General features: G+C 38.0%; 2 protein-coding genes across 2 annotated transcripts in view; one reads left to right on the forward strand and one right to left on the reverse strand.

Moving 5' to 3' along the window:
- The window catches only part of LOC138014484 (26S proteasome non-ATPase regulatory subunit 12-like), a 21,337-nt gene that overhangs the window by 344 nt on the left and 8,493 nt on the right, over positions 1-12,500 (reverse strand). Inside the window, exons 7-11 of the mRNA XM_068861563.1 lie at positions 11,655-11,804; positions 10,472-10,606; positions 9,736-9,848; positions 5,800-5,968; positions 1,151-1,228 (exon numbers count right to left, since the gene is read on the reverse strand). Coding sequence (XP_068717664.1) covers positions 1,151-1,228; positions 5,800-5,968; positions 9,736-9,848; positions 10,472-10,606; positions 11,655-11,804 — 645 coding nt within the window. The remainder of the gene's footprint in view (positions 1-1,150; positions 1,229-5,799; positions 5,969-9,735; positions 9,849-10,471; positions 10,607-11,654; positions 11,805-12,500) is intronic.
- LOC138014483 (52 kDa repressor of the inhibitor of the protein kinase-like) lies at positions 6,282-8,979 on the forward strand. The gene has a single exon (XM_068861562.1). It carries the CDS (start codon positions 6,428-6,430, stop codon positions 8,801-8,803), a length of 2,376 nt encoding a protein of 791 aa, XP_068717663.1. The 5' UTR covers positions 6,282-6,427; the 3' UTR covers positions 8,804-8,979.

A 12,500-nucleotide genomic window follows, 5' to 3' on the forward strand; every position in this document is an offset into this window, starting at 1 on the left:
AAGAAAACCCAAACCCAAAATTATCATCATAAGCTGGATCCTGTTGTGAAAACCAGCTGCAAAAACTGCCATGTTTACCTAAAACTACTGCTGGTAAACAGTTGAGGAACACGAGGAGCAACACTTCATAATTTTTAATGCAAAGACTAAATAATTAATAATTAAAATTTTTAATTAATCCTTTGATGCCTAAACCGACCAGAGACTTAGTATTTTACTCCGTTTAATGCCAGACGATTTTAATCGTCACTGGGAAACCCTCAGGAGTCAATGGGTTAAGGTAGCTCTGAATTGGCTCCCATGAATTTTTTGAAACTTTGCCGATAGTTCTGTCTCAGATTGCGAATTACTATTCTACAAATTATAAAAAATGGGGGTCACCAAGTTCATGTTTGAGATATAACCAAGTTCATGTTTGAGATATAAGCCAGTAAAGATGAAATATAGGGTGTTTTTGGAGTTTTCTGTCTACTTTTCTTTCATGTTGTCATTGTAACCCATTACATCACAATAAAGTCACTGCTTACGAGCCAGAAGGCCCATCATGCCGGCACTCAGGTTTCAGTAGCATGAAGCGACTAGGAGTATTTATACTCCCCACTGGACGGGATGCTAGTCCATCGCAGGGTTACCCCCAGCATTACACCGGTACCCATTTATAAATACACCTGGGTGGAGAGAGGCACCGTGAGAGTAAAATGTCTTGCCCAAGAACACAACACAATGTCCCCGGCCAGGCCCTGAACCCGGACCACTCGATCCTGTGTCGAGCACACTAACCATGAGGCCACCGTGCCTCCCACATAGTGGGCACATTAAATGTGTTAAGCAATAATTATTGGTGTTTCATATGGTACCATAACATTGCTCTTACGTGATACAGTGTAGTAGTTATAACCCTTCTAATAACAAGGTCTCATAAAGTGGTCAAACTGGTTCCAGACACCCTTCAAGCAAGTCCAAATTTTTGACGATGAAGCAGCAAAAACTTGTTTGCAAAAACGTGAAAGGATTGATCTCAGTAATGAAAAGTTATAAAGTAAGGTGCAATTCAAAAGTTGAGCCTATTTTCTCAGTGTTTGGAAATTAAAACAAAGTACCTTATGCATATAATTGGGAGAAAGTGTAAATTCATAACTCAAGAACTTACATCAACTGTCAGGTCCAATAGTTGGCTCATTCTCCGCAATGTTATTCTGGTGTAGTATTTTGCCATGACTCTGATGTTCTGTTAAAAAAAACATCCATAACATTATTATTTAACGTCCTTCAATTTTGTCATCGCCACTTGCAGCCAAATTAAGGGTTGCCTTAAATAAAAGCTACTTCACCTTTAAAGCACAGAGGCAGCTTGTTTCTCTTAATTAACAGATAAGTGCTTATCACTTTAAGAAACACTTCAGTGACAAAAATTCACTGGACTTGTCCCAAATATTATATTTTTTTGCTTTTAAATTTTTTTCCAGAAAACATGCTTTTTATCACCAGTAACTTTAATATAAAAGATGGGAAAACAGTCAAAACTGGTAGTAAAGGAAGAGAAAAGGGTCTAATACTAGGATGATGTCACAAACTACTTTATATCCTTTTCAAAACATATCCAAATGCAAGCCTGACATCAAACATACAGTATGGGGAAATTGTTCTCAACCTTCGCTTCATATTTTCGATCACATTCATGATCGTCCACATTAGAAAGTAGCTCTTGTCTGTTTAAAAGTTCCTGGCTCCCTTAGATTGAATATCTCAACAAAAGATGTATATACTACTTAAGATGTTCCTTGTATTTAATGGGTTTGCTCCAAGCAAGGCAAACCTCATAATTACATGTATCTTTTAGGTCATCTGGATCAACAGAAATTTTAGTAATCAAATTGAATACAGTGGTGTATAATAGTACTATTAGAGTAAAAACTGAATTAGGATGTAATTCCCTTCAATAAACACGTAGGGGCCCTATCATTTGGAATTTTGTAAATAAGAAAGCCAGAACTACCAATACCAGTAAAGAAGCATTTAATTCTCAAAATACATTCTAAAATTTTCATTCAACCCTTTCACCCCTAAACCAGCCTAAACCGGCCATACTTAGTATTTTACTCTGTCTAATGCCAGAAGATTTTACTCGTCAGTTGGGAACCCCCAGGAGTCAATGGGTTAATAAGGAAGCTAGTTTGATTTCAAAGAAAAAGGGCAATTTTATTGATTACTAGTATATAAAGTTATAATTTCTTCTATTTTCCATAATTTATTTTAACACTTTACTTCTACACTACCAACATTTTCTCTTTAAGTTATCGCCATCTTCGCTCTGCTAACAAGGTGACAGCCTTAACAGAGTCGAAGCGTATATAGTATAATTATAAAGTTGTAATTTCTTCTATTTTCCATTATTTTTGTTTACAAAAAGCTATTAGCTTGTCTGTAAATTATGCATATATATTTCTATTTTATCTTAATTTTAAACTTATAAATAATTTATTTTAACACTTTACTTCTACACTAACAACGTTTTGTCTTTAAGTTATCGCCATCTTCGATCGGCTGACGAGGTGACAGCCTTATAGGTTAACAGAGTCGAAGTGTGAGAGTGTTGTGTATGCAGAAAAAAAATTAATGTCGAATGCTCCCGAGAAAATGTAACACACTTGATAAGGTAAGGGAACCAAGGTCCTATGTCATGTGACTTCAAGAACCAATGAAGGAACGTGTTTTGATGTGTGATATCATTAGACAAACTGGCACGAAGCAACATTGTTCACATGGATATTTATGATCATAGGTGAAAACACTTTTTTTTTTCCATTTCTCTGACCAATGTGTTGTGTACAGTTGCTTTGAGTGTTCTCAAATATTTATTTTATTGAGTGAACAAGCTCAAGACTGAACCAGCGAACATGTTCTTATGTTTTTTGTTTTGTGACCATCGACTTGTCAATTTTCAAATAAACAATCAATTTGACGTATAATTCATGGCTGTATCTTAAAAAATTAAAAATTCTACAAGGGAAACAACTTTCATGTGGCATGCAAGAGAGTTTGATTCCCCATGACATGTTTCACATTGAAAACGCTTTGGCGAATTTGCATACGGCATTGATTTTATACAACTTAATTATTTTATATTCATGTTAAAATTTCAGCCGTTCAAAAATTACAGCAGCATTTTCAATATTATTGCAAAACACCTTGACTTTTACATTGTTGTTTGAGATACAAAGTTGCTATTGTGTTATTGTTAACTTGGATATTAAAGTTGAGTTGCAGTACTTTGAAATAAAAAATTACAGCTACTATTGGGTTCCAAAAATAACACTCTGATAGAAATCTGCAAACCATGTATTATGTTGACTGTCTCATTGGCACTTAGTGATAGCTGCCACTAGTTATAATTATAGTACCCGGTAGGTCCACATTCGCCGTTGACTGCCGATACAACGTTATGGTATATTATAATTATTCATAGCTTTAACCCACTGTATCAAAGAAAGGATTGATTGATTGATTGACACTCCCTCCCTTGCAATTTCAAACACCCCCTCCCTTGCTTAGTCATTTTAAAGGAAAAGCTTGGCTCTTGAGAGCCTGCAAAACAGCAACTTTAAAAGAGAAAGTCAATAGGGTGAAAAAATAATAATAATTATTATATTGCCATAAACAAGTCCAGAAATTTATTGTACAAAAATAATAATTACTTAATAACCAGGAGTGAGGTCGTTACAGCAGTCTCAAACCGAGGCCTTGCCATACTGACAGAGCAATAGAAGGTCAATACAGCGAGGCAGAGGTTTGAGATCAAGCTTATTAAGTTGCTTATACCATTCTAAAGAAGAAAACACTAATTTGCATAACCCATAATTGGCCTGCAGGCATTACGGGAGAACAATGCCCTAGTGCTTCGCTGCTCTTAGCCAATCACAGCACACATTATATCGGCCAGAAACACTAGCCATATAATAAGATTTTTTCATAAAAGTGATAGGTATTAAAGAGACCGTGAATGTTGGGCTTGTTAGGGTTTACGCCTGTGACTACCCTGGTACAATAACATAGTGGTCTAATACCTCTACCACGTGATTTACCAAAGATGATCAGTACCCTCACTGTATTGCCAAGGTTACTTTATGTGGCATATAACTTGGGAACAATAAGATAATTGGAGCAGATTAATCTTGTGCTCATGATTCAGTGTTTCAAGTGAGAGGTGAGTCCAGGATCAAAACCTGACAAAGGTGGATACCTGACCCAACAAATCAGGAGAAAAACGTTTAAAAACTTAATGTTTCATAGGGACCCACTGGTACTGCCTCTAGATCCCCTGAGGATCCCACACCTCTGAAATTGTATGGTTGACAAAAATCATTATTTACATGGAAAGGAGCGAGGATGGCACAGTCGGTTAGTGCGCGGCCTTGGTGCAAGACGTCCTGAGTTTGATTCACGGATCTCACGTCCTTGTTTCGACTTCTTTCCGTTCTGTGTAGCTTAAGTAGCTTTAAATACCCATACAACGGAGCTGTTGGCGAGGGGGGAGTAAAATGAGTGCACCTTCGACCTCAGGTTTGTCAGTTGAATTACTGTTACGAGTTATCGACGTTTAATTGTGGTTTCTTTACTTTGCTTTACTTTACTTTACTTACAGCACTGTCTGTACATGAAGTATTCACCAAAATGCTGATGTACAACAATAACTACGTTGTTAGTTATAGTTGCATCTCTCAGATACTGAAATGATTTAGCAAGGATGACAATGAAGGCTATGAGAACACTATTTTAGAACATTATTTTCGGCTATTAAGTCTTTCAGCAGCATAGGGTGTATCAACAACATTCACAAAAAAAATTGGCATGAATGGTTTGGATGGAAATTTCCTCATGTTGTTGTCGGGATGAGAATGGCTAAAAAATGTAACAAAAACCCACTTGCAGGGTTTGCATCTAGCCTTTGTTTTTGTTCAATGAAGCTACATAATTTATATAGTTTTGTTGTCTTCTTGTCGACGTTGTTGTCTCCTTCCTTTTCCTAAGCTCCCTACTGTGAATGCTATGACTGCCCAATAGTAGCATTATTATTTTAATTTCAAGGTTGGCTTACCTACCTACCTTGCGAGCAGAGTCTCTTTCGATCTTTCTAGATATATCGGGAAGAGGAAAGAAGACTCTGCCGGTTGCCTTGACTTTCTTTGATTTGCTGTTCATCCAAAGAAATGGATGACTCAGTCCAGTTTCGACTTGTCGAACCTAATTTGTTTATTTTTGCACATGATCAATTGCTACGTGTCATCAACAATTTTTTAAAATTTAGAACAGCGTGGCAATTTCTAACTGTCTAAATTCCCATGAGTATTTCCTATGTTGGTTACCGAAGTATGAACTATCTTGAGATTCCAAGGAAATAATTCCTTGGTTGTCATGTGTTTGCCAGAGTTGTTCAAAAACACCCTGACTGTTTCCTTTGGTTTTGTGGTTACTGGTCATGCGTGAATTACACCGAGTACATTTGAATTTTAAATGCATGCTCAATACGAAATGTCGAGGTGGCCGGCAGAGTCTTCTTTCCTCTTCCCGACTTATCTAGGAAGATTGAAAGAGACTCGGCACGCAAGGTAGGCTTACTAGGTTTGATTCACTTTCCACGAGAGGTGATGAACTAAGTTCTCACAGTCTGTATTGCAAATTACCACACTTTATTTTTTTTTCTCACACTTAAATAATTTACACTTAATTTTAAACGTCTCAAATTCTTGGTAAATGTTAAACAGAAAGAGAGAGAGCAGTTTCCACAATTATTTTACTCACATGTTCCACAACTCTCTTTCTTAAGTCCTCCCAGCGCTTGTTGCCTTCATCTGTTTCCAAATCAAACACGCCTGTAGCAGATGAAGCAGTTCTCAATTCAGATTCATACAGTTCTCTTATGTGAGACCACTGCATCAGTTCAGCAGTAGTGAAACACTTTAGAAGATCCCTGTCAAAAATAATTATAACGATGTTTCTTTAAATTCATCAGATCATACTAAGATGCATGTAACTATAAATCACAATCAGATAACTTTCCCCAGGGCTGGATACAGACTAGTGCAACTAGTTTCCAGAAACTAGTCAAAATATCTAACAATAAAAAAATACTAAGAAAAATAAATCATGCTAGAAGATGTAAATTCGTCGCAGGTGTTTCATTGTAATACAGAACAGAATTTGTTAATTCCAGACTTCAACTGCACTGCATTTTCTGCCAGCCTCCAGCGGACCAGCACCTTGCGTTCCATTGTGACCGCCTGACCTGACCTTTGCCCCTACCCCCTCCGTAGACCTTTGCTCAAAATGTGCACTAGTGCAAAATTTCAATTGTTTCTTGTGAACTAGTCAAAAGTCTCTTTCATTGGCTGAGCACGATTGTGCACCAGTCAAGTTCTCTTCTCATTGGATGCTGCGTTTGCGGTGCACTAGTCGTGAACTAGTCAATATGGCGTCACTTTCAGGGCAGGTCGAGCGTCAGCCTGTTTGTCGAAAGGAAGATTGTTCACCGTTTGATATCGGTACTGTGTATAAAGGCATTGCTTCGTTTTCCGATGCTGAAAAGTTTCGATTTATTGAAAGCGTTTGGAAGCCAGATCTGCTGTTCGAGTTTCCGGCTTCGAAAGAAACTTCTGGAAAGCAGCGAAAGTTTCGACAGGAATGGCTCGTGAAATACCCTTGGCTTGTTTATTCAAAGTATTTAGATGGTGCGTTTTGTTTGCCTTGTGTCTGTTTCGGAATGGAGTGTGGCAGAAATGGCGCCAAATTAGACAAACTGTTCCGATCCCCGCTTACATTTTGGACAACGGCGTGTAGCAGGATGGAAAGTCACGCGAGCGGAAAGTCAGAAATTCACAAATTTTCTGTTATGGCAATGCAGAATTTCTTGAGTGAAATGAGAAGGCAAACTACCCCCATTGATCAGCAGTTGAACCGGTTGATACAAGCCCAGATCGATGAAAATAGAGAGAAAATGAAATCGATTGTGAAAACTGTAATCTTTTGTGGTCAAAACAACATTCCGTTGAGGGGGAAACGAGATGACAACCCTGATGACAGAAATCTTCAAGGAAACTTTCAAGCCCTTCTGGAGTTCCGTATCGACAGTGGCGATTTAAAACTTAAGGAACATCTCGAGAATGCGCCAAGAAATGCCACCTACCGTTCGAAAACGATACAGAACGAGATTATCGAGACCGTGGGGAATTATATTTCTTCAAAGATCATTGCGGAAGTTAAACAAAGCAGAATGTTTTCTGTTATGGCTGACGAGGCAGCGGATGTTTCCAACAAAGAAAACCTGTCTCTTGTTCTCCGTTATGTCGACTCTTCAAAGAATATTCGAGAGGAGTTTGTTGGTTTTTACCTTTGTGGAGAGGAAACAACCGGTAACGCAATCAAGGAGTTGATAATTAATACAGTGCGTGACCTTGGTTTGACCATGGATAATTGTAGAGGTCAATCTTATGATGGTGCTGGAAACATGGCAGGCAGGTACGTTGGTGCATCAACATTAATCCAAAATCAGTTTCCCAAAGCGATTTACGTTCATTGCATGAATCACCGTCTCAATCTATGCGTGGCTGATACCTGCTCACTATCGATGGTTCAGAATATGATGGGTACTGTTAGGAAACTCTCCGAATTTTTTAGTAACTCGCCTAAGCGTCAGCATCATCTTGTTGACAAGATTAAGGAACTATTACCCAACAGCAATCACAGAATTTTAATTGACGTTTGTCGCACTCGGTGGATTGCCCGTATTGATGGTTTAGATAGAATTGTTGAGCTCTTAGTCCCAGTTTTGTCAACATTAGAAGATGTGCAGCTCAACAAGGATAAGAATGGTGTTGTTCGTGCTGGTACTTGGAATCCCAAGAGTCGGGATGATGCACGGTCTTTACTTAATGCTGTCACTTTTGGATTTATTGTGACGCTTGTTATTGTTAAGTATATACTAAATTTAACAAGGCCTGCCACAGTTAAGCTGCAAAGTGAAGAAATGGACATTCTCAAGGCCGAGCAGGAAATTACCACTCTACAGAATGCCCTTAAAGACATGCAGACGAACATTGAGGGTCATCATCATCGGTTGTTTGATGAGGCTGTGCAACTTTCCCAGAAAGTTGGTCTTGAACCTAGCAGACCAAGAATTGTTCAGCGCCAAATTTTTCGTAGCAACTGCCCTGCATCAAATCCAGAGGCATACTATCGGATCAACCTTACGCAAGTGTTTTTGGACCATTGCTTGCAGCAACTTCAATCAAGATTTCCTCAAGGAGCCTATGTGTGTTTTAAAGGGTTTTCTGTCATACCATCTGTTCTCCTGAAAACTCCATCAACCTGGAAAGCTCAGATTCAAGAGTTTTGTCATCACTATGCACGCGATCTTCCGAACGTTGTTGGCCTGCCTGCGGAGTTGGAGTTGTGGCAAAGAATATGGACAGAGAAGAAAGAAAAGGCAGAAGACATCCCTGAAAAGATTGCCAATACTTTGAAAAGTGTTGATCCAGTTTCTTTTCCAAACATCTTCACCATCCTAAAGATTCTTGCAACGATTCCTGTTACATCCTGTTCCTGTGAGAGATCAATATCTTGCCTTCGTTATCTTAAGAATTATCTAAGGGCCACAATGGGAGAAGAGAGATTGAATGGTTTGGCGCTTATGCATGCTCATAGGGACATTCCTTTGGATTTGGATGAAATCATTAACTTATTTGCGTCTCTCCATCCAAGACGAATGAGAATGGCCAACATTTTATGCAGTGATTCAAGGGATGATTAACAAATTCCACTTTGCCATTTAATGAACTTTTCTTTGTTTTGAACTGAAAACTAAACATGGAACAAAACATTTTATTTTTCCTTGGGCTTGTACGTTGAGAACCTCCTCGTGGTGGAGTCTGGAAACATGGCTAATACCTCACCAATATTTACTTACCTAAGCTTTCTGCTTGTTATGTACAGGTAACAGATCGTGTTAAGTATTATTTTTTATAAAATCGTTTTTAGTAATGCCAAAAAGTCAAGAATTGCTAAGTTTTAGGTATTGAAAGCAAATTGTTGTACTAAATGTTTCAAGTGTCATGGAAAAAATTATTTTGGTGGAAACTAGTCACGAAAAATGCTGGATCCACCCCTGTTCCCATCAAGTTGATCAGCAAATCAAGAGCAGGACACCAGGCCAGCTGTGAGCAACTGCTGTTTCAAACTTGTAACTCGTAAAATTTTTACAATGCCTGCTGTAGCTGCAAAACTCTGATGATCTATTGTATGGAAAACATGAAACCCAGGGAAAGTTAAATTTCCACAAAAGAGCATGAAAACCAAAATCATCAGAAATCCTGACCAAACAATAGTGGGCTTTGAACCCTGCAGGTTTACCTGGAACCACCAACTGCATTTTAAGGTTTAAAGTGTCAAACATTATGCACATTTTTGAATTTAACTTAAGCAAAACTGTATCAAATTATTGCATGCTGGAGCCATTGTACTTATCTTCTGGAGGACAGCTACATGTATGCTATTCATAATATGTAGGCTGGGAACAATATTATTATAATAATTTGGAAACAGTTTATTATTTGTTCCCAGTAAAAGAGCAAAATCAAAAAGCAAAATTCATGTTCTCAGACACTGAAGGGTCAATGACAAAATAAAGAATCATTTCAGTGCAAAAAGATTATAAAAGGATGACTCTTTTCATGTGTACAATACCTATACAGTGGAATTTCATCTAATCTTTTTTCTTCACTGACACGGTGAATGAGATCAGATTGCTCATTATCATATGGAGAAAGAATCAAAAACAGCACAGCATTTCTCAACACCTGTTAAAAACAAAATTAAACTATTTCACACCAGGCTTAACTGGTACCACTTTAGAAAGTACATGTAACAGACTGAGGTAATAATAAATTATCACTGTTATTAGAAAAGATTTCCTCCCTTTTCAAGAAAAATGAAAGCAATGAAATACATATACACTTCCGTTTTCACAGTTTTGTATTAAGACACTTGTTGGTGCTCCAAAGAAAGAGTGGTTTCTAATTTCTGTTGAGGATGTTTGTTGCACAAGTAGCAGCGACCACTAGGAGAGTCTAAGGGCCGATTTACACAATACGATTTTGTCGCATGCGACAAGCTCACGACAGGCCTACGACATGACTTACGATTGTCACAGCGTTTTAAAACATGTTTTAAAATGCTACGACATTCTTTCTGACGTACACAACAATTGTAAATCATGTCATGGGCCTGTCAAAAGCCTTTGGCGCATGCGACAAAGTCGTACCATGTAAATCGGCCCTAAAAGAGTCAAATTTTTACCCACGTCAGGAGGATGCATGCAAAAGTACTCACTTCATGGTGCTAATAAGGGTATCACAAATTGCCTCCATGAATTTTATCTAATATTCACAATGCCAGCAACTCGGAGAGATTTACTCCTCACCTCATGTTTCCTGTCTTTATCCTCCAAGATAGCAGGTGTTTCAAACATGGCTCTGTAATATTTACAAATATCCAAGTAGCTGCCATCATGACGAGCAACTTGAATCATCAGCTGGTAGAATTTTAATTTCAAATCCTATAAAATAAAGAAACTACTTAACATGGTATTTTCAAGGGATTTCTACTAGAAATTAGGGAAGGTTTGGGAATCAAACGTTGGTTGGCCTGGCTAAAAAGAGTCTCCTCAGTTTGATGGTATGAATTAGTAATTCGAAGGTCAAAGGTTTACTGGTAACTCCTGTAGGTCTTGCATTTTTCTGAATTATACATTAAATCATGACATTTATTCGCCCAGGGATAAACATTCACCATCTCTTTAATAACACAGCACCAATACCAACAATTAATTTAAAACGTTCAGCGTTGATTACCTGAATGTTCTGTTAAATACAAAGTTCTGCTCTTTTTTTTTGTATTGGCACCACTTTTGACAATAATAGACCATTTTACAGTTCTGTGCTCTGTTAGCAGGTCTTTCAATAAAAGCGAGGCTTGGGTTAACCTTGCTTTGATACATGCCTCCTTGCTTTTCTTATGCAAATCATGTTGTTCTAAATGCTAACAAAATGAACCTAGTTTACTGGCCTAGCTCCCATAAGTCTCCCAAGTATACAGTCTCTACAGTAGCACAGTGGTAGACCATTGAAACTAGTAATCTGAAGGTCCTTGGGACGACTCCTGTAAAGGAACACTCAGGCTTTTCGACGAGTATTCCCGATTCACCAACTGAAAAAACATTGATACATCTCATCACAGTTTGGAGATGTTGTCCTTCTATTAGAAAGATCAGTTACATGTACTTATTTTTAAAGGGTGAGAAAATAAACTTCACTTAAAACTTTACTTTTAGTGAGTTCCTTTTCTTTGGTACGTCAACATGGTTGTAGACGTCCACGTACATGTACAAGTATTATGACTGTAAGCAATTCAATACAAGTTGTCGATCTCAGGGTACATTTTTTCTAAGCAGCTACTGCAGCTCTCCTATGTTCAGAAATCTTTTCTGCACACAAAGGGTTCATGCCAACTATCACTGCACTGCAAAGTCAAAACTAAGTCAGCTGTGCAGTGCTGTAATATCCACGCTGCACAGTGGCGACCAAACAAGATCCCTTAAGACAAACCTGTTCCTGGTTGTTTTCAAAGACCTTTGGGCTGATCTTCTTGCTAATAATTTGTGTTCTAATGAAGTCTTTCTTGGCTAGACACAACCGCATTTGCTCCAAAATGAAATCCACCTTTTCACGTCTCTCCATTGATCCATAGGTTTCAACCTACAAGATTCAATATTATTTCCTGGGTAGCACATTATCAAACTACATGTATAACAGGTTAGAAAAGATGGGGAAGCCCACCGGTAATTTCAAATAAATGTTAACACATAGCTTCTTTCTGGCATCCTCGCCATAATATTTAATTAATGCATACATTAGTTTGTAAATATGTTTCCTTTGTGTGGCAAATAAATAACTAAATGTGACCCTATTTGGAAAAAGCAGGCTTAACGAAAATAGCGTTGAAGCGTTTTTTCGTTGTAATGCAGTTTCAACGCATTGAAAATGCATTGAAGAGCATTTCCATTGCGTTTTAAAACGTTGGCAATGTTTTTCAACAGAACCGAAACGCGTTGCAAATCCATTTCAAAATCATTTCAAAACATTGTCAATGCATTGTCAAACATTGACAACGGGTTTAATGAAACCGCCACGGGTCGTTTCGAATCATTCATAGCACCGCTGCTATTAGTTACTACGAAATCTTTACAACGAATTGTTATGCAACTCTAGCACGTACGTATCGGTTTGAATTTGAGCAGAAACAACAAATACATGGAGTTTTCCTGTAATTTTGCAGAGAACGCGCCTAAGTGTAAAACTCAACTATCCTATGGCTGCGGTTACTTACCTTTTTGGCTTCAGTTCGTGCGGTGTTGAACGAAATTACGGCGGTAAAAAGACTGTCTGATACAT

The sequence above is a fragment of the Montipora capricornis genome, chromosome 8 (assembly GCF_036669925.1).
Source record: "Montipora capricornis isolate CH-2021 chromosome 8, ASM3666992v2, whole genome shotgun sequence".
NCBI classification, from domain to species: domain Eukaryota; kingdom Metazoa; phylum Cnidaria; class Anthozoa; order Scleractinia; family Acroporidae; genus Montipora; species Montipora capricornis.